The sequence below is a fragment of the Pelodiscus sinensis genome, chromosome 29 (assembly GCF_049634645.1).
Source record: "Pelodiscus sinensis isolate JC-2024 chromosome 29, ASM4963464v1, whole genome shotgun sequence".
Taxonomy (NCBI): domain Eukaryota; kingdom Metazoa; phylum Chordata; order Testudines; family Trionychidae; genus Pelodiscus; species Pelodiscus sinensis.
In genome coordinates, this window is record NC_134739.1 from 13,633,596 (window position 1) to 13,657,740 (window position 24,145).

Consider the following 24,145-nt stretch of genomic DNA (forward strand, 5'->3'; position numbering starts at 1 on the left):
TTGGACACTAGGCAGCAGCCCCCCTATTGGCTGCTTGGGGCAGGGGCGTGGCCTGCAATCCCGCCCCGCCCCGACGTGCGGCACGTCCCGCGTCCTGACCCCTCCCCAAAGGGGCGGGGCGATGATCCGTGACGCAGCGCGGAGGGGGCTGCGCGTTTGGGCCCGGCTCGGCTCCCGTAGCCCTGCGCAGGGGCCGGCTGCAGCCATGGACCTGGGGCCGCTGCGGAAAAGCTACCGGGGGGACGCGGAGGTGAGGGGGGAGGGGCCTATGCGGGGGAGGGGCTACAGGAGGGGAGGGGCCTGATGGGGGCGGGGCAAGTGGGGGGGCTACAGGAGGGGAGGGGCCTGTGCGGGGGAGGGGCACGTGGGGGGGGCTAAAGGAGAGGAGGGGAGGGGCCTGATGGGGGCGGGGCACGTGGGGGGGGCTACAGGAGGGGAGGAGCCTGTGCGGGGGAGGGGCACGTGGGGGGGGCTAAAGGAGGGGAGGGGCCTGATGGGGGCGGGGCACGTGGGGGGGGCTACAGGAGGGGAGGGGCACATGGGAGAGTCACGTGGGAGGAGGGGGGCCATGTGGGGGTGGGGCTTTGGGGAGGGGGCTGCAAGAGGAGGGGGGCACCTGGGACAATGGGGTGTCCCAGGTTATTTTGGGGAGGGAGGGGCCCAAATAGAGAGGTGAGGGGGGGCAGTGAGGAGGAAGGGGGGGGCTGAAAATATCTCTGCCCCCCCCATACAGATGGGGTGCCCAGTCTCCCCTCCCCCACAGGTTCCCCGGGTCAGCTGATGCGCAGTGCTCCCTCCCTAGATCCTGCCCTGCGCTCGCCCAAGCCGGGGTCCCAGGAATGCCCTCTGAGGCCCCGGGTCCTCTCCGGGGGCCAGGGTGGGGCCCTTGTCAGGGGACGGTGGGAAGGCCAGAAATTACAGCCCGGTTTGACAACCAATTCCATAAATTCACAGGACAGGTCCCTCAATAGCTAGTTAGATTCCCCAGGACGCCTCCTCCCTCCTACTCTGGTTCTCCCTGTACCTCCCACTGCCAGAAGCTGGGATTGGTGACAGGGGAGGGGGCATGTGATAATTGCCTCTTCTGTTCATTCCCTTGGGAGCACCTGGAATTAGCCACTGTCGGGACACAGGCTGCTGGACTCGCTGTAGCTTTGATATCGCCCAATGTGGCTGTTCTTATGTTACCCACAGAGCCGTGCCTGGCTTTAGCAGCCTGCCCGTCAGGCCAGTACTTGGCTACACAGGAGAGTAATAACAGGATAAGCTAAGGTGTGAGTTTATATTGCATCTGTATGGGTATAAGCCATATGTGGGTCGCTCTTATGCTGGTATGAGAAGGCCTTTTGTCAGGTTAGTTTATGTCACTTAAGAAGCATTGATTTTAAGCCTCCCCCCCATTTATTCCAGAGTCAATGTGTCTGGGAAACGCCATGCCTGTAATTATATTTGTATAACAGGTAACAGCTTTCCCATGAAGAAGACTCTTAAGACTCTGCGCACATTAAACCCAGTGAATTAATTTTCATAACAACCAGTGCGGGGCGTAAATACCGTGCTTGACATACAGTGGGAAACTGAGGCACAGAGACGAAGGGAGGGCAAGGTCACGCAGTGAGTCAGTAGCGGAACTGGAGCTAAAATCCTGGTCTCCTGACTCCCAAGCCATGCTTTTAACCGCCAAGACTGGCAACCGTCTGGGACGAGGCGGCTGCTTCACAGAGCTTAGCTGACCTACAAAAAATCAGAAGTCTATGAAACAAGCAGCCAGGACTGTTCTCCACTGGCTGGCCCAGGGCTGGGGTAGGACTCTAGGTTCAGTTTTGACTCGCTGTGTGACTTGAAGCAACATTTCGGGTGGGGATAATCCGGGTGTTCGGCAGGCTGGGAGTTGGGGGGGGGGCTACACTTCTGTGCTCTCGGCATCTCGCCCGGCATCCTTGACTGGCCTCCCTGGACAGCAGGGTTCGGGATGGTGCATGGAGATTGAGGTGTGGGGACCGGAAACACTCAGATGTGCCTCCTGGCTCCCTTTCTGTCCCGGGCAGGCCTTTGAGGAGAAACATCTCGCCTCCTTCGACCCGATCAAGCAGTTTGCCGTGTGGTTTGACGAGGCCAGGCAGTGCCCCTCAATCGGCGAAGCCAATGCTATGTGCTTGGCCACCTGCACCAGGTGGGCACTGCCAGGGACCCGCTGCCAAGTTACTTGCTGGCCCAGAATCTCTCCGGCCTGCGTCTTTGGGAGGCCTCCTTTGCTTTCCTGCAAGCACGGTACCCTGCCAGCTAGCATATCCCGGGCGAGGAGGGAAGGAGGCGGCTTGTGACGTGTTTGTGCTGGTCAGGAGCGGGGCACAGCTCTGGGTTGGGCATTTGCCCTGTCACGTCGGGCAGCTGGCCTGCCCCTCCCAGTAGACTGGCTCCAGTGGGGTCTAATCCCAAAAGCTGTACTGTGCTTCTGTCTAGAATGAGAGACAGGGTGAGAGTGGGGGAAGCATGCCTTCCTTCCCATCACAAACTGATCCTCCCCGGGTGCAGGAAGAGGGCAGGTTCCCTTCCCCTGGGTACGGGCAGGCCAGCGGTGTCTCTGCCCACGGTGGCACTCCTCTGCTGACTGGTGGCGTTTCTTCCCTGGCTCAGGGACGGGCGGCCCTCTGCCCGCATGCTGCTCCTGAAGGGGTTCAGCCAGCATGGCTTTCGCTTCTTCACCAACCACGAGAGCCGCAAAGGAAAGGAGCTGGTGAGAGCTGCCTCGTGGCTTCCTGGGTCTGTGATTCAGGGCAGGTTGCAGGGGGAGTGGGGGGCGCTCGAGGACGAAGACGGGAGCCAGCGAGGCAGGAGGCCGCCCCCTCGCCTGTGTCTCGGTGGGAACTTGGACTTTGCCCGGGTGAAGGGCAGGGCGATGACTTGCCGGGTGCTCGTGGTCTGCACCGGGAGGGCACGGAGGACAGAAGTGCCACCCACAGCCATGCCTAAGGACCAAAGTGCCCTGGGCAGTGCTGACCCCGGGGAGGGAGGGGATGTCCACCACTCCCCAGTCTGCTTGATCAAGGGAGGCGGAGGCTGGCACCCCCTGTGAGCCTCGCGGGCTCTGTCCTGCTCTCCAGTCCCTCCCGGCCCCAAGCCATGGGGCAGAGTCGGGGCTGGGCGGGGCGTTTCTCTCGACTTTCCATTCCGAACCACTGGATGAAACCCTTTGGTTTGTGTTTTGTCTTCAGGACTCCAATCCTTTTGCTACGATCGTCTTCTACTGGGAGCCCCTTAACCGCCAGGTGAGTTGCGCTCCCAGGCCGGGGGAGGAAGCGGCCGAGTGGGGGGGGGCTCGGCACCCCGAACACAGCGTCGGCATTGTGTTCGGTCGCTGGGACGCCCGGCTGAGGCGTGTCTGGGTGGGATACGGCAGGTGCAGCCTGCTCGCGGGTCGCTCTCGAGTGTGGAACGGAGCCCCTGTTTGCTCGTCTTGCACTGGGGGGGGGGGGGGGGGGGGGGGGGGGCTTCTCAGACGCTCCAAAGCGGCTCGCTACCAGCTGGGATGGGTGCCTGGACTCTGCCACTCGGCCGGCTCACGGGGTCGCATTCTTCCCGCTCCCGAAGCGTGCCGGGCTCGGCACCGGGGCTGGGCTGTGCTCAGACATCTTGGAAAGCAGCTGCCTCTGGGCTAGCAGGTTTCTTATGGGGGCAGGAAATCTGGGTGTGAAATGACGGGCAGCGGGGAGAGAGCCCAGCTGAGTTCTAGGTGGGGTCTCTAGACGTTCTCGGGACTGCCTGCAGTGGGGGCCACTGGGTTGGCTGTCCCCGGCGGTGCCAGCCTCTGGAGAGACGTTGGAGCTCTCTCGGCCCTGCAGGTCGCGGGGTGATTGAAACGAGGGATGTTAAAATGCGGTTCATTGACTAGTCGAGAGGCACTTCCGCATTCCTCCTTTGGAACGTACAACCCGTGCAGCCCGGGGCCAGCGGGGGGCTCCCCAGCTGACTCCGGGTTCTGGGGAAATGCCATTTGGAGCCCGGGATCAGCTTGGGACCCCGAGCTCCACGTCTGCCCCTTTGAAATGCTGCTGTGGGGTTTCAAAGCGGCAGCGTCGCACAGCTGATCTCCCGCTCAGCTGAGTGGCGCTGCTGCTTTGAGGTACCCTTTCCCCCTCCCCACCCCTTTGCTGCCTCTAGCTCATAAGGGTGGGGGCGGGGATCGACTAGCCGAGAGACTATCCGCTAAGCAGATGCTCCTTGGATAGCCGACTAGTCCTTAACATCCCTAATTCAAATGATCGCTGCTCCCCAGCTCAGCCCCGGGGGGGTGACCTCCTGGGATAACAGCGCGGGAGGGAGGGCGCCGTTGGCCGGTGGGGGATCCGCAGAGGAGGGCACAGTCCCTGCCTTTCGCCTCGTGCACACCTGGTCCTAGTCATGTTGGCAAAATGAGCTTGGGCTGCCCCCAGCCTGTCCCATCTCCCTGGGGCCGTTGCAGGTGCGGATCGAGGGCTCTGTGGCGAGGCTGCCGGAGGAGGAATCGGAGCGCTACTTCCACTCCCGGCCTCGGAGCAGCCAGATCGGGGCAGTTGTGAGTCACCAGAGCACTGTGATCCCCGACCGGGAGGTGAGCAGCGGCACCCGGGGGGGGGGGAGATACTGTGCTGGGTTCCCGCCCCCCCGGGTGTGTCGGTGGTTTTCCCAGGGGCGCTCGTTCCCTCGCCATGTGTCCCGGCGCATCCTGTCTCCTATGGCAGCGGTGCCCAACCGCCGGCCGTGTTCCTCTGGCTGCCGGGCTCTGGGGGGGGCACGGGCACCACTCTGACCCAGCTGTTGGGAAAGGCGGGTCCTGCCCCTCCGTTCAGCCAACCAGCGCCAGGCAGGGGCGGAGTCTCCTCCCGCTTCCCCACGCCGCACAGCCCTTCCGCCAGCAGGGAAGCGCTCTTCCGCGGCTGAAGGAGACCCCGCCCCTGCCCGCCACTGGTTGGCTGAGCAGCGGGGCAGGACCCGCCTCTCCCAACAGCCGTGGCAGGAGGGGAGGCGCTGGGTGATGCACCCGGGCTCCCAGAGCCGCCGCGAGGCGGGCAGCAGCGCGGGGCTAGCTGAGGGGCGCGGGGCTAGTGCTGGGGGGCTCCGGAGGCTGAGCTAGTGCTGGGGGGCTCTGGGGACAGAGCTGATATTGGCAGCTGGCACTGGAGGAGACTCTGGGGGGTTGGGTGCAGAGCAGCTCTGGAAGGAGGAGGCTGGTACCGGGGGGCTGGCACTGGGTTGGGAACCACTGTCCTAGGGGAGTTGGCCGGGCTCTAGGCCGGGCTGGGCTCACTCGATGGTGGGAGCCCAGGGCTTCAGCCCGGTTCCCCCTCCCTTGCAGCATTTAAGGAAGAAGAACGCGGAGCTGGAAGAGCTGTACCGGGAGGGACCCGTGCCAAAGCCTGCGTACTGGTGAGTCAACGCAGCTTCTGTGCAAGCCAGGCCTGGGCTCCCGCCCCCCCCCTTCCTCTGCTGCAGCCCCGAGGGCCCCAGCCCGGCTCGTGTCAGGTCCCCCAGCCCGGCTGCTGGCGGATGTCGGGTCCCCCAGCCCGGCTGCTGGCGGATGTCGGGTCCCCCAGCCCGGCTCGTGTCAGGTCCCCCAGCCCGGCTGCTGGCGGATGTCGGGTCCCCCAGCCCGGCTGCTGGCGGATGTCGGGTCCCCCAGCCCGGCTGCTGGCGGATGTCGGGTCCCCCAGCCCGGCTCGTGTCAGGTCCCCCAGCCCGGCTGCTGGCGGATGTCGGGTCCCCCAGCCCGGCTCGTGTCAGGTCCCCCAGCCCGGCTGCTGGCGGATGTCGGGTCCCCCAGCCCGGCTCGTGTCAGGTCCCCCAGCCCGGATGCTGGCAGATGTCGGGTCCCCCAGCCTGGCTGCTGGCGGATGTCGGTCCCCTTCAAGCTGCTGGATTCCCGGCTGGTAGAGCCGGCCGGCCGGGACCGAGGTGAGCTCTTTCCAAAGGGCGGAGCCTCTTGCAATGTCCCGGTGCCACGCTCCGCCCTGCAGCGTCGCTGTTCGATGTCGGTGGAAGGCGCCCGGCTTGGTCCTCACCCTCCCACCCGGCGGCGTGTCGCCCCCGCCGACGCCTGGCTTTGCTTGCAGGGTGCTCCGGGCCAGTCGAGGTTGAGGCTGGCCGGCTTTGCTGCTGTTCCCTGCAACAAGGGGCCGCCTGCATCCCCCTCCCGGGCCCCCTCGGCTGCTGCTTTGCCCGGGCGCCTCTCACAGCCTCTGTTCTTCCCGCAGGGGGGGATACGTCCTGAAGCCAGACCTCGTGGAGTTCTGGCAGGGCCAAACCAACCGCTTACATGACCGCATCGTCTTCCGGCGCCTCCGGGACCCCGCTGCCCCCACGGGCCCCATGGCGCACAAGGGAGAGGGGAACTGGGTGTATGAGAGGCTTGCCCCTTGAAGGCCAAGACCATTTCAGACCTGGGATATTTTCAGTACCCTTCTGTACCCTCCCCCCTTCCCTTGGCTCCTGCACTTCGCAGGACGACGCTCTTACCTTTTACAAATCAAGGCACTACATGGGGGGGGGGTGTTTGTTGTGCGGCCGCTCAGGAGAGATTCCTGCACCGACCGGCTTATTAGCAGAGTGCCCACCGCTGGGTTCTTTGTTTCTGTGGGTGGTGCCCATTCGCACAGGTCTCGGCGCGCAACAAAATTTATTCTGCACATGGATGGGGAAAAAATCTGCACGTACATGGAAAAGATTAGAGGGCACAGTGGTGCTCAGAGGAGCCAGATTGGCAGCCCTCCCTCTCTCCCCATGCGAACTTCCCCCGCCAAGATGTGTGAAGCCTCCATAGTCCCCCTGAGCCTTGGCACCTCTGAGCCTGCCCACGAAGGGCGTCGATGGTGGCACTTGGTACCGATTGTGGTGGCTGCGGGTTCACAGGTAACTGAGACCCCCCCAAACTCATTTCACAGAGGCCGTTGACAGGTGATACTCCTGGGCCTTTAGCTGATTATATGGCCAGTCGGCCTGTCTCCCTGGGCCGGCCTGTCTCCCTGGGCCGGCCTGTCTCCCTGGGCCGGCCTCTCTAAGCGTCTCCTGCCTCCCTGCTTTAACCCGCCAGCCCTCATGCCAGGGGGCGCAGACATGTTGTGTGTCGTTAGCTGTAATCAAGTGTTTAATTTTGTCCAGGGCTTCCCTGGGTAGGGCTGCCAGGTGTCTGGTTTTGAACCGGACAGTCCAGTATTGGAGCTTTCTGTCCGGGAAACAAATTGAGAAACTAGAACTGTCCGGTATTTTCTAAATCAGACGTAACGTCGATTGTGATGTCATGTCAAGTGTGTCCGGTATTTTTGTCAAAACCGTCTGGCAACCCTAGCTCCGGGCGCAACAGCGTAACCGGTTCCGGAGGCAGACGTGTGGTTCATGTGTGAACATAAGAACGGCCGTACTGGGTCAGACCAAAGGTCCATCTAGCCCAGTATCCTGTCTACCGACAGTGGCCAGCACCCGGTGCCCCAGAGAGGGTGGACCGAAGACAATGATCAAGCGATTTGTCTCCTGCCATCCCTCTCCAGCCTCTGACAAACAGAGGCCAAGGACACCATTTCTATCCCCTGGCTAATAGCCTTTTATGGACCTAACCTCCATGAAATTATCTAGCTTCTCTTTAAACTCTGTTATAGTCCGAGCCTTCCCAGCCTCCTCTGGCAAGGAGTTCCACAGGTTGACTACACACTGTGTGAAGAAGAACTTTCTTTTATTAGTTTTAAACCTGCTACCCATTAATTTCATTTGGTGTCCTCTAGTTCTTCTATTTAGGGAACTGATAAATAACTTTTCTTTATCGGCCCTCTCCACACCACTCATGATTATATAGACCTCTAGCATATCCCCCCTCAGTCTCCTCTTTTCTAAACTGAAAAGTCCCAGTTGCTTTAACCTCTCCTCATATGGGACCCGTTCCAAACCCCTGATCATTTTAGTTGCCCTTTTCTGAACCCTTTCCAAGACCAAAATATCTGTTTTGAGGTGACTGTGATTGGTGTGGCTGTGATTTGTACAATCTCTGTGCGTACAGCTGTTCTGCCAGGGACCGGCCTGGCCCTGGCTTGCCAGCACAGCGTCTTGTGTAACGTCTCCCTACAGCTGTCAGCTCACAAATAAAGTCCCTGCCGACAGTGACACAGGAAGGGGGAGTGGTTGGATGTGAACTCGCGTGGCGGTTCTTAAAGGGAAAACTGCTGCCTTAAGCAGGCAGGGCTGGCTTGGCGTTCTTCCCTCTCTCCGGCAGGGGGAGCGGCCTGTGGGTTTCAGTCTCTTCCCCCCACACACAGGCGAGGGCAGAGGCCTGGAACCTCCGGCAGGGGACGCTGGGCGCCCAGCCTCGGAGCCGAAACTTGTCCCCAGCCTGTGTGTGCTTTCCCCTGGGTTTGCTCTCTTGGGCCGCGTCCCAGTGAAACTGCAGCCTGATAACCCCTGCCCTCTCCCGGCTCCGGCGCACCTTGGCACGCTGAGTCATTCGCCTCCTCCCCGGCCAATCGGCATCGGGATCCAGGGGCTGTTTCGCTGGGGGGGGCGAGGTTCCCATGCAGCAAGCAGAGCGACCCACCCCACGCCCTAAGCACTTTGCTCTGCGCCGGGGGCTCTCCCTGAGCCTGCCCAGGCCACCTTCTCACGGCCGGAGACCAGTCGGAATCTAGGGCGTGCGCTGGGAGAGCCCCGGTCTCCCAGCCCTGCTCCTGGGGGCTGTCAGCGCTTAGGAACAGGGGCACTGCCCCCGTGTTGGGGAGGTCAGGCCTCCGGGGCAGCCGCGGCTTCGGCAAAGCGGCGCAGGGGAAGCTGCTTCCGTTCTGCGCGGCGGGGAGGGGGGTCTGCCCAGCGATAGCAGTTCCCCCCCAAGCTGGGAGCAGCATCCCGTGGCCCATTCTCGAGGCACGTGGGGGGGTGGAAGAACAGGCCGGCTCCTGCCTCCAGCCTCCACCGGCCTTTGCCTGGCTGCAGCGCTGAGCGGGGTGTCGCTCTTCCAGCGGCCCCGTGGCCTGGGGGTCATTGGTCTCTGTGTAACCGAGGGGGGGATCTGCCCCCACCTGTGCACACCGCCTTCGTCGGAGCAGGTGCCTAAAGCCCCCAAGGCAGGCACAGCAGTTGGGGGGGGTCGATCAGTTGTGTGGCTCATCGAGACACAGACCCTCCGACCCCCTCCCTGGAAGCGGAGCGTTGCGAGGGCGGCTGTCCCTGCGACCCCCCCCCTCCCCCGAGGGTGCACGGGCTGCCTGCCCCACTGCCAGCCTGGCAGGATCCTCACTGCTGCAGCCCTGAACTCGCTTGTGGGGGGGGGGGGTTACCCAGGTCCCTTAGGGCGAGAGGGCTGCAGGGGGGCGGAGCCGGCGGCCCCAGCACCCAGGTGTCCGGCCAGCGCGTTTCACAGGCGGCCGAGCTTTGCATAGGATTCAAATGAAGGAGACGGAGCGGGGCTGGACAAGCAGGCGCCAGTCTTAATGCCGGAGGGGAGTGGCGCAGAGCAGGGGCAGAGCGGCCCTAGATTCTGGCCCAGGTGGGGAGCAGAGTTGGGGGGGGGGCTCCAGGTTGGCTCTGAGCAGCGGGGACGCCCCCCCCCCCCCCCCCGCCTGCTGGGCCCTGCGGGCGAGGGGCGATCCCGGCTCTGTGTGACCAGGGGGTGGGCAGTCACCCAGCGTGAGTCACCCTCCACGCCCGCTGACCAAACAGGGGAGCGGTTCGGGGCCGGGTGCCTGCCCAGGGCAGGGAGAACTTGCCACTGGGCAGAGGTAGCTGCCCGCGGGCCAATGAGCCGCGAGCCGCCTCCGCCCCTTCACGAAGCTGGCAAGTGACCGGGAGAGTGCGACTGTTGCGGGCGGGTGTCGTGGTTGCCGAGGCAACTTCTGCCTGACACGGCTTGAGGTTGTTCATGCTTTGAAACTTTCCAAGGGGTAGGGGGGGGGTGTCCTGGCATTTCTAGGTGGAAACGGGACAGAACCGTGGAACCCCGACTCCCCCCCCCGGTGAGGGCCAGAGCTCACAGCTTCCTGCTCTAACCACTGGGCCGTGGGAGGACGGGGTCATTGCCGCTATGCAGGTTCATTGCCTCTGCCCCTTTTGGCGTGTGGCCTAAGTACTGGGGCAGGTGGCTCGGAGGCCGGTGCTTTGAGGGCCATTCCCAGCTCTGCCACCGACTCCCTGCCTGCCCTTGGCGCCCTCCCTCCCGGCTCTGCCACCGACTCCCTGCCTGCCCTCGGCGCCCTCCCTTCCGGCTCTGCCACCGACTCCCTCCCTCCCGGCTCTGCCACTGACTCCCTGCCTGCCCTTGGTGCCCTCCCTCCCGGCTCTGCCACCGACTCCCTGCCTGCCCTTGGCGCCCTCCCTCCCGGCTCTGCCACCGACTCCCTGCCTGCCCTTGGTGCCCTCCCTCCCGGCTCTGCCACCGACTCCCTGCCTGCCCTTGGCGCCCTCCCTCCCGGCTCTGCCACCGACTCCCTGCCTGCCCTCGGCGCCCTCCCTTCCGGCTCTGCCACCGACTCCCTCCCTCCCGGCTCTGCCACTGACTCCCTGCCTGCCCTTGGTGCCCTCCCTCCCGGCTCTGCCACCGACTCCCTGCCTGCCCTCGGTACCCTCCCTCCTGGCTCTGCCACAGACTCCCTGCCTGCCCTTGGTACTCTTCTTCCCGGCTCTTCCACCTATTCCCTGCCTGCCCTTGGTGCTCTTCTTCCCGGCTCTGCCACCGACTCCCTGCCTGCCCTTGGCACCCTCCCTCTCAGCCCTGCAGACTATGGCTTCTCCCCCCATATCATTGCCAGAGCACTTCCTTGCCTGGGAGGAGGATGGGGGGAAGCATCTCTGAAGCTGCTTGAAAGAAGGAACAAGGTAGATCGCTGACGTTTGGGTTGGAAATACGACGGAAAACTCTGGGCAGCTCTTTCTGTCACCACCACCCCAGTGGCCCCCTGGGCTATGCAATCGGACGGCGTGGCTTTCTGAGCGGGGTGGGGGCCCAGGGTTGGGCCACGATCCTGGGTGGCAGGGGTCAGTTCCCTGCCCGGCTAGGGATGTCCTGGGTGACCTTAGAAACATCACTTGCACCCAGCTCCTCCACGGGAGTTCGGCACCCAGTGCCCACTGAGCCAGCTGGGAATTAGGCTGCGGAGCCCCCAGCTGAGGAAGGAGACGACGGGTGGGGAAAACGGGGACGTTAAAGATGGCGGCGCTCAGAGGTGCTGGCCAGACGTCTCCCCCAGTGAAGGCCGTTGTAGAGCGAGAACAGCTCCAAACTATCCTGAAACCGGAGGGAAACGTTTCCTCCTCCTCTGCCCAGCAGCCGCGGAGGCCCGGATGAGACGCCCTCGGCGTGGCTGGGCACAGAGACATGGGAAGACCAGGGGATCCTGCTCTGGCAGATCAGACGCTAGCCCCTGGATGAAGGAACTCAAGCAAGAAACTTTTCTAAAACACACAACTGCTCTTAAAGGGGCAGGAGCAGACTGTCAGGCTCTGCCCCTCCCCATAGTCATGTGGCAGTGATGCCTAGTGGCCCTGTCTCGGAGCAGGACTCCGCTGTGCTAGGTGCTGTACAAACAGGGGACGCTGACAGCAGCTGCACACAACACAGGCAGCTTTTCCATGGTCAGTGTAGGCGGCTGGCGCTGGGGGTCAGCTGGTTTCTCGGGCTGAGGGCAGCTGCTGTGAATCGGACCGCGGCGGGGAGATAGACAAGGGTGTACATGGGTCTCTTACTGCCTCTCCCCCATCCCCACAGGTCTGAGCCGATCTTTCTTCCTCTCCACCCCCTGTCCCAGGAGCCTAGTTCTCACCGACCCCTGGCCTGGGACAAAGAACCCTTGTGTGGCTGCAGACTTCTCTTCCTCTTGTTTGTTGTGGTAACAAGCGGAGGCGGGCGGTGGCTGCTGACCACGCCATGGGGCTAGCCGGGGCTGTGGGTTTGGGGAGTGGCTCATTATTGGGGAAGGGGGTGTCTGGATGCAAGCAGGTGGGACAATACGGCCTTTCTAATAACTGGAAGGTCAGTCCTTGCTTTCCTTTCCTTTCCGCTGCGGGCGCCGCCACTCCCTGCGAATCAACAAACCGTTCCCCATGTCCCTGCGAAGCTTTGTGTGGATCACAATGTTCAGGAAAGGGGACACACACACACACACACACACACACACACACACACACACACACACACACACACACACACACACACACACACACACACACCCCCCCCCCCCCTTACCCTTGACTCGCCTCGCCCTCTTGTCTGCTAAGGCAGCAGGTTTGATTCCCAGCAGCTGGGGACGTGGAGGGGACAGTCCACCCGGGGCAGAGGTACCACGCCATGGGCGCGTGTGCATGAGGACGGCGTTGGCTGCCTGTGTCCCTCGGGAGCGGTACGGGAACGGGAGAGCTCTGCGTGACGGGGCCCATGGGCTACCGTGCTGCTCCTGGCTCTGCAGCACCCCCAAAACCACTTCCCGTACCTTCCCTTCTCCTGCCCAGAGCTGGGGAGCCCTGCGAGTCGCCTGCCCCGGACTCCCTAGGGACACCCGTGAGGCCTCATCACCCACTGCAGGGGACACCTCTTCATTAGAGACCGTCTCACCTGCTCCCCTGAAGCTTTGGGGACCCTGGATTTTTCCCCAGCAGAACCATTTTCGGTCTGACCCATGCCGGGGGCTGTTCCCACAGCCCAATCACCGAGCACCCTGTTTTCAGGCGTGTGTATTAACAAAGAACGTTTGCAACCACTTACAAAAGATGCATCTTCCAAAAAACCCAAATCAATGTCAGCAATGGCCCTTCGCTGAGCTACCCGCAGGGTCTGTCTCTGGAGGGTGTGAGCCTTGCCCCCTTCCCTCCTGTGCCACTGGGCCGGCCTAGACTCTGCCCGGTGGCCAAAGCGCCGCCTGCCCAATTCACCTTTTAGCCGCCCGCCCCCCAATGAATGATTCCGAACATGAAAAAGCACCGGCCGGGACAATCGAGGCCTCCACTGTAGCAGCAACAAACCGGCTCTTGGAAACGAAAGAGCAGCAAACGTTTCCTTTCGGAACCCGCCGGGGGTGCGAATCCGGCAGCTTCTGCCAGCGCCGATGTGAATCCAGCGGCTGCGCTCGCGCCCAAAGTCCAGCGACGCACACGCCATTTCCGAGTGCCAAACGGCTCGACGAGTGAGTGATTCGCGCCCATGCTGCTAAAGTCCACCTGGGCTGCTGGCTGCGTGGGGCTGGGAGCCGCTCAGAGGCCGACGCGTGCAGGAGAAGTTAAAAAACAACCTTCAAGTTGCTGGAAGCATGAGTGTGTCCGTGAGCATTTCCCCCTCCCGGGCCGGAGGAAACTTAAAAGCAGGATTATGGTCCGAAAGCTGACCCGACGGAGGGCCCTGTCTTGCTCAGAGCAGGAAACTGAGGCAGAGTCAGTGGCAGAGGTGAGAGGAGAACAGGATCCAGGCTTTCTCCTTCCCGGTGCTGCCGTGCGAATCACAAGACCATCTGGCCTCGCCTCTCTCAGAGTCACTCCAGCTGGTTTCTACATCCCACCGTGCGCAGCAGTGAGGGAAAGCGAGTCACAGACACAGCGCCAAGGCCCCCGGACAAACCCCACTGGCAGCGTTTTCTCCCACCAGGGGAATCTTTAGGGTTACCCCAGTGCCCCCCACTGGCTAGAAACTCAGATCTATTCAAGTAGCCGCTGGGGGCGCAGAGTCGGGATGTGATAGTGGAGTCGATTAACCGCTAAGCAGAAGCGCATTGGTCAATGATATAGACCACACCCCCCTGCCAGTACATTTTCTAGCAGGCTGGCCAGCAGCCCGGCTCAGTCCTGCCTTGCACTGGGTCTGGGACCTACCCCCGCTGCGGCTCTGCCTTGAAAGTGCATTAGGAGCTGGGCGGGCGGGCGGCCCAGTTCAGTTCTGGCTTGTGCCAGGTCCAGGAGCTCAGCTCCCGCTTAGACAGGGGCTGCTGCCCCAGGGCGACAGGCCGCTGGTCCACGAGGGGGGCTGGTTTTTAAACTGGCTCCCCTCGCGGACCAGCTCCCGCCTGGCCCCCCACATTGCTGCTTCCGATTCAGAGGCAGCAGCGCGGGGCGGCAGCGGGCTGCTGGGGAGTGGGGCTGGATTGAACTGGCTGCTGGCCCCGCCCCCGAAGACTATAGACTAGTCGAGTAACCGCTAAGAACTCGAGAGTTTACTCGACTAGTCAGTTAACCGATATTTCACATCCCTAGTGCAGAGCGGCTGGGGCGACAGCTAAGGGCGGGTGGTCCTTGTGCTCAGCTGGCTGAGTGCTGCTACCCGGGCCGTGAAGACCATGGGTCCTCGTCCCCGCTCTGCTCTGAGCGGTGCAGTTCAGCCGGTGGCCGTGGATTTCTCTTTCCCAGGCCGGGGAATGTCCGTGGGATGCAAAGGTGCTTTCCAGCCCCTCCTCCGTGTAGCGTCCCCAGGTTGGAGGGTGGGGATGGTGAGTCCAGCTGCCAGGAAATCTCCCAGGGAGGAGCTGGCTGCCGTTTCTAGCCTCCTCGCCCGTGGGAGGACAAAAGGGGGGATGAGAATCAACAGTCTCTTCCCGTCCCGCAGCCTTTTGCGTCTGCCACGGCCTCTAGCCAGAGGCGCTTGGGCACTGGGGAACGTGTTTGCAAGAGGCTGATGAGCTGCTAGGGGTTGTCCCCCCGCCCTGAGGCTTCAGAGGGAGACCCCGGGCCTTCGGCTCATGGCCATCCCCTCCGCCCCGGCCGGCCTTTCTTTTAAATATGATTATTTGTATTAAATAATCCCCCCTCCCGGAGTCCTTTCTCCTCGTGGGCACGTCAGGGCCAAAAGTCTTTGGAATCTACGGCGGGGGCCCCGTCCCCGTTACTTCATTTGCGCAGAACAGACTTGAGCTCTGGGCTGGCTCGGGATGGGTCCGGGCGCGCCGGTCTCGGGGCCCCGGGCCCCCTGCAGCACTCGCCTTCCCCGCCCCGCCCGCTTCCCCCGCCTCACTTCTCCTCCCGCTCGCCGCCGGTGAAGAGGTTGGCGTTCTCGGCCAGCGTGGCGCGCACTTTCTTCTTCTCCTTGAAGCGCCCCGAGTTGGAGACCTTGACGTGTTTGCCCTTCGTGTTCTTATCCACGATCTTCTCCAGCCGGGCGTTGAACTCCCGCTCGGCGCCCCCCTGGCCCTCCGCCTCGGCCCGCGGCGCCTCCTGCTGGTTCTCGTTGGCGTAGATCTCTGGGCTCTCGTACAGGACCTTGGGGGTGGATTTCTTCTTCCGCAGGAAGGTGAGCTTCCACCAGCTGTTGCTCTCTGCCATGGCGGCGCCTCCTGGCGGACGGCACAGGAGCGCGTCTCTAGGGAGAGGGCAGAGCCGTTAGCTGACCCGTTTGCTGGTTGCCCGGACAATCCGGTACGTCCCGCCCTCGGACCCGAGACGAGCACCCTGGAGCGCCAGCTCCGCCAGGCTGCTCGGGGGAGCACCGTGAGATGGCGGAGGAAGGACCGGGCCCTTTCCTACGCCGTGGGCTGAGCGCGAGAGGGCGCATTGCTCGCGCGCCCAAGCCAGGACGTCCCGTTTTCCCCCCGTTACGCCGCAGCATCCAAGTCATCTCCACTTCGGCCCGTCCCCTTTCGTGGCCACGGGGCAGCCTGACCCTCCAGTGGGTGGCGATTCTGTTCAGAGCCCACTGCCACCCCGAATACTCTGCCCCTGTGGGGCCCAGGGCGAGGTGGGGGAGGCCGGCTCCATGCCCTGGAAGGGGCGGGGCCTCTGGAAAAGGGGGCGGGGCCATGGACTGTCAGCCTTTAGCACCGCCCAGACCACGCTTACCTTCCCCTGGCCGTCAGCCACATGGCGGCAATTCACAGGACCTGGTTCCAGGCGGCCGTCACAGCCGCTGCAGCTGGGCCGCCATGGAGGGGGGAGCCGGAGTAGAGTCTGAGGGCTGCCCCAGGAGTGAAATCCCTGGCTCACCTCTCAGCCTGGTCTCAGCAAGGCCCTGGGCAGGCCAAGGCCGAGGGGGGCGGTGCGTCCCCAGGCGTGTTGCTTGCAGCCTGCAGCCTTGGCAGGCGCTGGCCCCTTGCACGAGGCTCGGCTTTGAGGCAAGAGACCTGCAGCGTCACTCCCAGCTGAGCCACTGGGAACACCGGGCTACGTCGGCCCTGCCTGTGCCTCAGTTTCCCTCTGTTGCTTCTCCAGCCTCTTTCCATGCCAGAGCGGGGACCCTCCTGCGATGTTTGCACAGGGCCTGCCCCACAGGGGCCCCGGGCTTGGCTGGGGCCTAGAGCCGTGGCCTGTTCCCGCGCCACGCCAGTTCTCTTGGCCCAGCCCCGGCCAGCTTCTCCCTGCTGCTTCTCGGCCTCTCTCCCCGCGGGCAGGTTCTCGGCGACTCCCGGGGCTGCGGCCTGTCGCGACATGGCTGAGAGCCCCTGGGGGCCGCAGCCCACCCCGACCGGGCGTTTCTACCGCGCCTAAGCCTGCTCCCAGCAATCTCAAAACCCGGCTGCACAGTCACATTCAACCAGGCCATCTCTGGGGTCTGTGGGCATTTGGTCCATACCAAGCCCCTGTCCTTAAACCTCCCCCTTTGCCTGGGGTGGGAATGGGCCCAGAGTGAAGAGTGGGGGCTGTGATCCAGAGTGGGGGCTGTGACTCAGTTTCCCCCACCCCCACCCCCACTTTCCCAATGGGGAAACTGAGTCACAGCCCCACGGGGAGAGCCAGAAATAGAACCCATAGCTCCTGAGTCCCAGATCAGCTCCAACCAGTGCTCGGGATCTAGTGCCAGCAGTTGCTACAGGTTGAAGTCCGTGGCTCTCCCTTCCTCCCCGTACCTGAATGGCAACAGCCTCCGGCCAGTTCCCAGCTGGGTGTTTGCCGAAGGCGTGGCTCTCCCTTTGATCGCTCCCTCCAGCTGTTTGTACAGAAACATCGGGCCGCTCGGCAGCCGGGGTGGCAGCTGGGGGGGGAGGGTCAGTCCTCAAGGGGGGGGCCAGGCCTCGAGCGCACTCGCCCCACAGCGCTGCCAGCCCTCAAGAAGCCGCCGCGCTCTTGCCGCTCAGCGAGATACTGGAGTGAGTCGGGAGCAGGGAACCTGGGCAGCAGGGGGCCTGTCAGGTCCCTGGGCCGCTCCCGCGATCAGCTGGAGTTGTGCGGGCGGAGCCGAGAGAACCCCGGGGCTTGTCCCCAGAGGGTACCCCGAGGGGGGTCTCCTGCAGGGGGTGACTGGGGGTAGGGGAGGCAGGTGAGGCTGCGGCGGGGGCGGGGTGGCGAGGACGAGCCCGGGCCCTGGGCGTGAGGTTAGGTTCAAGGACACTGCCCAGCTCCAGCGGTCGCCAGTCGCTTCCTCCCAGCCCTGGGGCAGCTTCCCCCCTCCACGCAGGAGAGCAAGGGAGGGGGCTCGGTGCCTCCCGCCCCAGCCATCAGCGGAGCCCTTGTGGCTCCCAGGCCCTTGGCTGGTCAAGCGTGCGTAGGGCACACGCCTGTGCTGGGAATGCGTGTGCACTCAGACACGCGCACACAGAGATGCCTGGGCATGTGCAAAGTGCAGAGTGCACGGTCACAGAAGGACACACACATAGACACATACACACAGAGCGGTCACAGGACACGTACACACACACAGAATAGTCACAGAAGGACACACATGCACAGCGGTCACAGGACATGTACACACACACACACACACACACAGAGCGGTCACAGGACACGTACACACACACAGAATAGTCACAGAAGGACACACATGCACAGCGGTCACAGGACATGTACACACACACACACACACACAGAGCGGTCACAGGACACGTACACACACACAGAATAGTCACAGAAGGACACACATGCACAGCGGTCACAGGACATGTACACACACACACACACAGAGCGGTCACAGAAGGGGACACACACGCAGAAGGGACACACACACATGCACCCCTGCACACACAAGCAGCACGAACGTCCAGGGAAAATTCCCACGGAAGAACTGAGCCCCTTAGCCCAGGCCGCTTCCTGGCCCTGACGTCCCCTGGGTCTCCCTGGTCTCGTGGGACGGCCTCGGAGGGCCGGGAGCGGAGCTGCGACCCAGGTTGCCAGACAGTAGCCAGCCTGGCCGGCTAGGAATCCTCTCAGCGCCCCTGCCAGCCGTCCCCAGGCCCCCTCCCGGAGCACGGCCTGCCTGGGCCTGCTGGGCGCGTCAGCTGCAGGGCTGCGTTCCCCCTCTGGGGTCCTGGGCCGATTCCCTGTCCGTGGGGAGGCGGGTGCTACATCAGCAGGTAGGCGCGGCCGGGGGGGTCAGCAAGGGCAGGGGGTGAGGGGAGGGGGGGGCCGATCCCGTGAGAAGCAGCAGTAACCTTGGGCCGGGTCCATCAGATATTGCAGCAAGTTAAACATTGGTGGCGGAGGCACACGGGGGGGGGGGGGGGGAACACTCCCTTTCCCTCCATTACCCCCCCCCCCCGTGGTCACTAGCTCAGGGGGCCGGAGGGCAGACGGCATGGGTCCACACCGCTCCCCCTGGGGCCCTGTGAAACGCCCCCCCGACTCCTCCCCCCAGCCCAAACCACCCTCAGACGCTCCCGCTGCCCCCCAAACCTACTCAGCCAAGGGGCCCTGCCCCACGCAGCGGAGTCCAACGCAAGCAGCTGCCCCGGTGGGCCCGGCCCACAGGAGGTGGGGAGCCCCCAGCCGGCTGGAGCTGGTGTGTGCGTGGGGCCGAGCCAGCCCCCGTGAGGGGGGAGCCGGCGTCCCCCTCAGGGGCTGCAAACGGGCAGGCTCTCTATGCACCCCCACGCTCGCTTGGCTGCCACAGGCCACGGGTTCACGAGAGGCTCGGTCCGCCTGGCGCAAACGCCGTCGCAGCCCTGGGCGTGTCAGGCCCGATGTGGGCTCCCGGGTTGTCAGTCTCCAGCCGCCTGGTCCGTCGGCAGGGCCGGGCTTCTCCCGAGAAAGCCCCGCGGGGGTTGCAGGCCCTGGGCAGCCACAGAGCCGGGGAGGCGGGGGACTGGCAGGGCAGCCCGCCTCCCAGAACACCTTCCCGGCGGGCGCCTCCGTCTCCGGGGCCCGTTGACTCCTGGGCTTCCCCTCCGTGATTGCCCCTAATGTCCCCCCAGCTCCGGGACCCCCAATCACACAGAAGCAGCTTCGGGTCCCGGCCGGCCTGGGCTGGGCTGGAGGGGAAAAGCTCCGACCCCCAGCTCCACAAACCCGCTGGCCCCACCGGTGGCTCGCGGGCCAAGCTGGCTGGCTGCCGAGTGCCCCACCTCCCCAGCGCGTCAGCCCTGATCCTGCCCGGGGCCCGCGCCCCCCACGGCCCCACCGCTCGGCGCCCGGGTGGCCCGTCCTCGGCAGCGCCGCTCCATGAAACATTCATGGAGGCGCTGAGGCGGGATGCCCGGGCTCAGGTTTCCTGGCCCCCCGAAGCAGCCAGGCCGGCGTACCTGCGGCGGTCAGGTCCCTCGCCGGCTGCGCTCGGGGCGGGAGAGAAGGGTCGGAGGCCCGGGGCTGCTCCAGGGTGCTATTGCGGCCGGGGGAGTGGCTGCCACCTCTCAGGTGCTGGGGAGGCAGGTGCGGAGGCGCTGTCCTACCTGTCGCGCGCTGTGTCAAGGTTAACCTGAGCTCCAGCTCCTGCCTAAGCAAACAGGAGCAGAGGCTGGGCCAGGGCGGCTCTGAATATTCATGACTGGGGGGGAAACCTGAGCCGGGCAGCCGTGCGGCTGGCTTCCCACGGGCGGCTCCTGTTGCTCTCACCTGGGGCGGGGCATGGGGGGGAGTGGGGCAGGGTAACGCCGAGAGGGAGTCAGCCTCCCGGTGGAGGTTAGCCCCCCAGGGCCTGTGCGCGGCCGGGCGCCTGAGGCGTGGGCCGCGGAGGGTTAACGTGGCAGGTGCCAGGTGCCTCGGCGGATATTGTACTTTCGCTCTTCTGCGGGATTCGTCGAAACTAGACTCTGGCTCGACTGGTTGCCAGACCGGTTCCCCGTTCTCTGCCTCTCCGGCCTTCCTCCATCTCTCTGGCCCTCTGCCGCCGGCCCCCCTCCTCTCCCTGGCCCCATGCGCTCCCGACCACAGCAGGCACCGGGCACGGCAGGGGCAGGGCCGTAGGACGGGATCGGGGGCCCTGGTGCCGTCTGCTCTGGGATGGCTTGGCTGGGGCAGCGTGTGAGGCTCCTGTAAGTAGAAACGGTCTCTTTGCAGGGCCATACGCTGCCGCCAGCCTCCCCCCAGCCGCCGGCCCCACTTCCCTTGGCTGGGAGGGGGGCTGCATGGATGTAGCTGATCGTCGGCCTTAAGCTCTGCTGGTCTGACCAGTTCCCCATCACCCAGAACGGCCAGACCAAAGGCCCTTCCAACCCAGGGTCCCGTCTGCCCAGCGTGGCCACTGCCAAGTGCCCCAGAGGGAGTGAACAGAACCGGGAATCCTCCAGGGATCCCTCCCCTGTCGCCCACAAACAGACGCTAGCGACACCCTCCCTGCTCATGTGGGAGTCTGCAGGGTGCCCGCGATCACGTACAACAGTGGTCCCCAACGCGGTGCCCGCAGGTGCCATGGCGCCCGCCTAGTGGCCAGGGCTGGCCCGAGCCATTCTTGCCATTCTCGCCCGGCACATACACGGCCCCCGCCCCGGCACGCGATGCATGCACAGTGCCGCCCCCGGGCGCCCGGCAGCCCCGAAAGGGTGGGGACCACTGACCTAGAATCCCAGAATCCCAGGGCTGGACGAGACCTCAGGAGTCATCCAGTCCAGCCCCCTGCCCAAGGCTGGACCAACCCCCACTAAGTCCTGTCGGAGGACTCCCGGTGGCAGCCCCGTCTCGGGGAAGCAGGCTCTGGGGGCCTGTGTCCGGGCTCTTCAAAGGAGTCTCTGTTTGCAGCTGCCCTCCCTGAAAGCCCTTTCGGCGGTCACGCCTGCCTGACAGGTGAAAGCCCGCGGCTGCCTGGGAGCCGAGCACATGGTGTGGGGCAGAGGGGGCTGCCTGGCCCCATCCATCACGCGACAGAGCCGATCACCGTCACTGCGGCGTGCTGTCTGGCTGTGAGCCCCAGGCCCCAGGCTCCGTGGCAGCAGCCGCTTGATCTAGGAGCCGGGGGTGATGAGTGTATGTGCGCAGGGGAGGGGACGCCTGGGTGTGCGTGCACGGGGCCTGTCTGCGTCACGAGCTCTGTGGGGTGTGCACGCGTGTGTGCACAGATCCGGGCGGATATACACGTGCGCCTCACGCAGCTCAGCAGGCCAGGGTATGGAGCTCCCGGCGGGCGCACGGATGTGCATCACTCAGTAGTGCTGTAACGCCGCACGGGTGAGCGTGCGTTGCACTTGGGGAGGCTGACGTGCAGGTGGCTTGTTTGCCTGATTCCTGGTCCGTTCCCCACCTGGAATCGCCAGCGGCTGCCTTGTTCCTGCTACAGGCACGTCGCTCCTGAGCCACTCGGACAGAAGCACAAAGCCCCTGCAGCCCCAGCCTGGCCGACATTTCGGGGAGCTTTTCCGTGGAAAGAGGGGTCCGAGTTCAGCGCTGGAGGGCAGGGGACCCCGCAGCCTTTTTTTCTACAGTCACTGGCTGAATACACTCGGGAACGGATCATCCGCTTCTTCTCCAGCTGGCCTCATTGCCTCTGGTTTCCCGGGATCCTGTCTTCATGCCACTAAAGGAATAGGAATTCGGTCCTAAATAAGGCCTGCTCTGGACAATATTCAGTCCTTCCCCCGGCGGCGCTGCTAGTGCTTCACAGCCACTGGGGGATTGTTCGGTGGCCTGGCCAGAGCCCGATTAGGACCGGAGGCCCTCGCCGTCCCCTCCGGGCGGTGATTACATCAGCAGCGCCCTCGTAAAAGGAGGGGAAGCGTGAGAGGGTGACGCCCACGGTGGCTGCCGGCGTCCTCTCCGAGGGGTGTCCTCATCGAGATCTGTGCAGGGAGCCCCGCCCTGCTGCCCGCGCCGGGAGGAATCGGCATGTGGCGAGAGCGGAAGATTCAGCAGGCCCAGCATTCGCACCGTCCCCTGAGTCTGGCGGAACGAGAGCCGAGGGGAGTCCAGCGTGCCAGGCGCTGAGGCCCCCCATGCTCATTCCACGTAGGTCCGATGGCGTGGGGCCGGCTTTGAACCCCCGGCACAAAGGCGACAGGCTCTTTGTCCTGCCCCCAGCCCCCGAGTTGCTCCCCGGACAGGTATTCTTGCAGGGTTAGAACTTCCTGGGCAGATCCAGACTCTCAGAACCTCCCCCTTTCTTTCTGCCTCTTCCCCTTCCCCAGGCCCCCCGCCTTCCCAGTGGTCGTCACTCAGTGGCCGCCCAGTCCCTCGTGCCCGCGCTCCACATGGGGAACAAAACATGGCTCCACATTGGCCATGAACGACCTGAACTCAGGCCCGGTGGCTTCAAGGCTCAGGATTCCTTCCAGAAGGTGACCCACCCGGAGCGCCTGGGGTTTAAGGTGCCTTTCAAGGCAGCCTTTAAAGTATGCACAAGGAAATGATCTTTCTCCGCATGAACTCCCTGGATTTGCATAGATGGGACTGGAAGGCAGAAAAAGGGCCAAAGTGGGAATTTTCAGGCCCTGCAGCAAGCAGCTGGCAACCTGCCCTGGATCAGCTATTGTATCACATGTGCCAAGGTTACACAATGTGAACAACGCTTGGGGGGAACTTCGCTGGGCCCTGGGCAACGTTTGGGGGGGCTGGTTCCAGGCCCCTGGAAGGGACTTTCCCTCAGCCAGCCATTCAGAGGTGCCTGGCGTGAATCGCACCAATTGAAAGGGCCCAGTGGTGAAGCTGCTGCTGTTACCTCTGTAGTGGCCACAGCTGGGAGACTGGTGCCTTTTTAATGTGGGGGCAGCTGTCTCCTTCTACTCCCCTCCCAGAGCATCCATGGGGGGCCTGCCTATCAAGGGGGTGGCTGGCTCCCTGTTTGTTGAGGACCTCTGTCACAGCGGGCGTGGGTATTCTGATGTGCTGATCATTGGGCCTGCAAATGGACCCGTGTTATAAGATCAAGCATAAAAAGTGCATGAAAGTTCCTCGGCTGTTACAATAACCCAGCGTAGCAAATGGCGACGGCAGGTAGGATCGAGGTGGTTTTCAGTAATGAGTGTAACGAAGAGATGCAGGAGAAGCGGACTAAGGACATTGGCGCCAATGGAAAAAGGCCACATTGCTAGGAGTCAAGGCCGGTGCTGACATCCTGCTTGGTGACCGCAGAAGTGGCCCAGAAATGAATGAACGAGAATTGGAGTGTCAGATATTAGGTTTAGTTGGTGGACAAAATAAGGGGTTGGTCTAGGCCACCCATCACTCCCCTTTTGGGCCCTTAAAGAAAAAGACTTGGGGACGGAGGAAAGAGCAGATGGAGGCTGGGCTGTCCCTAGACGTTTGGGGGCCCCACACAGCCCCCTCACTGGGACAGTGGAGGCAGGAGCTGAGAGGGGGTGGGGCTGCTAGTTGCCCACGCCATGTTCCTTGGGGAAAGGGGTAGACTGGGGACGGAGCAGGGATGGGTGTCCTGGCCCTCCCCCCCGAGTGATGGCCCAGCTGGGGGCTGGGGCTGGCTGCTGGGGCCTGCAGCACTGAGCAAGTAGCACCCTGCCGCATAGGGGCAATTTGCTACGTTTCACGGTGCCCTAGACGGCTGCGTATGGTGCGTCTGGGTGGGGCGGCCTGGGACAAGTCTCGCCATCAGGCCTGCCCCCTGCGCCGCTTCCTGCGCCCCTGGGTCGTCGTCCTGGCCGGGCGGGGGAGGGGGACCACGATCCCATGGTAACTCCACCGTGCCAGCTGGGGTGGAGGGGGGGGGCCTGTAACAAGCCCCCAGCGGGTCACTGCCACCCTTGGGAGGGGCCGGGTCTCGGCTGTGACGGGCAGGGTGGGGGGTGCACCCGGCTCTCCAGCCGCCCAGCTCCTGCTGCAGGGAGCCCAGCTCTGCTGCTGCCAGGCCAGCAGGGCCCGCTCACAGCTGGGGAGACCAGCCTGGCCGCGCGTGCGTAGTAGAGCACCTGCCCCCCGGTTTGGGACCGGGAGTACAGCTCTCTGGTGCCACCTGCCGGGCACTTGCCGCCACTGTCCCACCTTCGGCCTGGTCGCCCCTCCCAGCCACGTTCTCATTGGTCGGCGCGTCCCCGGGGCTCCAGCCAATCGGAACGCCGGCACGTTGCACTGCGCTTCTTTCCGATTGGGCGCGGCAGCCCCGTCAGGGCGTCAATTCTGATTGGCTGCGCTGGCCCGCGACGCC

At 63.9% G+C, this 24,145-nt stretch overlaps 2 protein-coding genes across 4 annotated transcripts; one reads left to right on the top strand and one right to left on the bottom strand.

Annotated features, from left to right (window-relative positions):
- The first annotated feature begins 84 nt into the window (after positions 1-84).
- Positions 85-8,127, top strand: PNPO (pyridoxamine 5'-phosphate oxidase). The gene is made up of 7 exons (XM_075911690.1): positions 85-250; positions 2,049-2,173; positions 2,638-2,737; positions 3,216-3,269; positions 4,463-4,591; positions 5,336-5,406; positions 6,231-8,127. The coding sequence occupies exons 1-7, from the start codon at positions 122-124 to the stop codon at positions 6,394-6,396; spliced, it is 774 nt and encodes a 257-aa protein (XP_075767805.1). The 5' UTR covers positions 85-121; the 3' UTR covers positions 6,397-8,127.
- A 6,804-nt stretch (positions 8,128-14,931) lies between these two features.
- On the bottom strand, positions 14,932-19,841 carry PRR15L (proline rich 15 like). 3 transcript variants are annotated; one of them, XM_075911693.1, is made up of 2 exons: positions 19,365-19,841; positions 14,932-15,280 (listed from the first exon to the last, which is right to left on the bottom strand). In XM_075911693.1, the coding sequence occupies exon 2, from the start codon at positions 15,241-15,243 to the stop codon at positions 14,932-14,934; it is 312 nt and encodes a 103-aa protein (XP_075767808.1). In that variant the 5' UTR covers positions 15,244-15,280; positions 19,365-19,841. The 3 variants fall into 3 exon arrangements, with proteins under 3 accessions (XP_075767808.1, XP_075767809.1, XP_075767806.1); XM_075911694.1 differs by lacking the exon at positions 19,365-19,841 and adding an exon at positions 18,524-18,659; XM_075911691.1 differs by lacking the exon at positions 19,365-19,841 and adding an exon at positions 16,761-17,340.
- Positions 19,842-24,145: the final 4,304 nt, after the last annotated feature.

What these genes read in the sequence shown, in the direction of transcription:
- PNPO (XM_075911690.1), top strand. Translation starts at nt 122, where the DNA reads ATGATCCGTGACGCAGCGCGGAGGGGGCTGCGCGTTTGGGCCCGGCTC. An exon ending in GCCGCAAAGGAAAGGAGCTG is followed by an intron (nt 2,738 to 3,215) that starts GTGAGAGCTGCC and finishes TTTTGTCTTCAG; the next exon opens with GACTCCAATCCTTTTGCTAC. An exon ending in CTGTGATCCCCGACCGGGAG is followed by an intron (nt 4,592 to 5,335) that starts GTGAGCAGCGGC and finishes CCTCCCTTGCAG; the next exon opens with CATTTAAGGAAGAAGAACGC.
- PRR15L (XM_075911691.1), bottom strand. Translation starts at nt 16,858, where the DNA reads ATGTTTCTGTACAAACAGCTGGAGGGAGCGATCAAAGGGAGAGCCACG. An exon ending in CGGAGGCTGTTGCCATTCAG is followed by an intron (nt 15,281 to 16,760) that starts GTACGGGGAGGA and finishes CCCTCTCCCTAG; the next exon opens with AGACGCGCTCCTGTGCCGTC.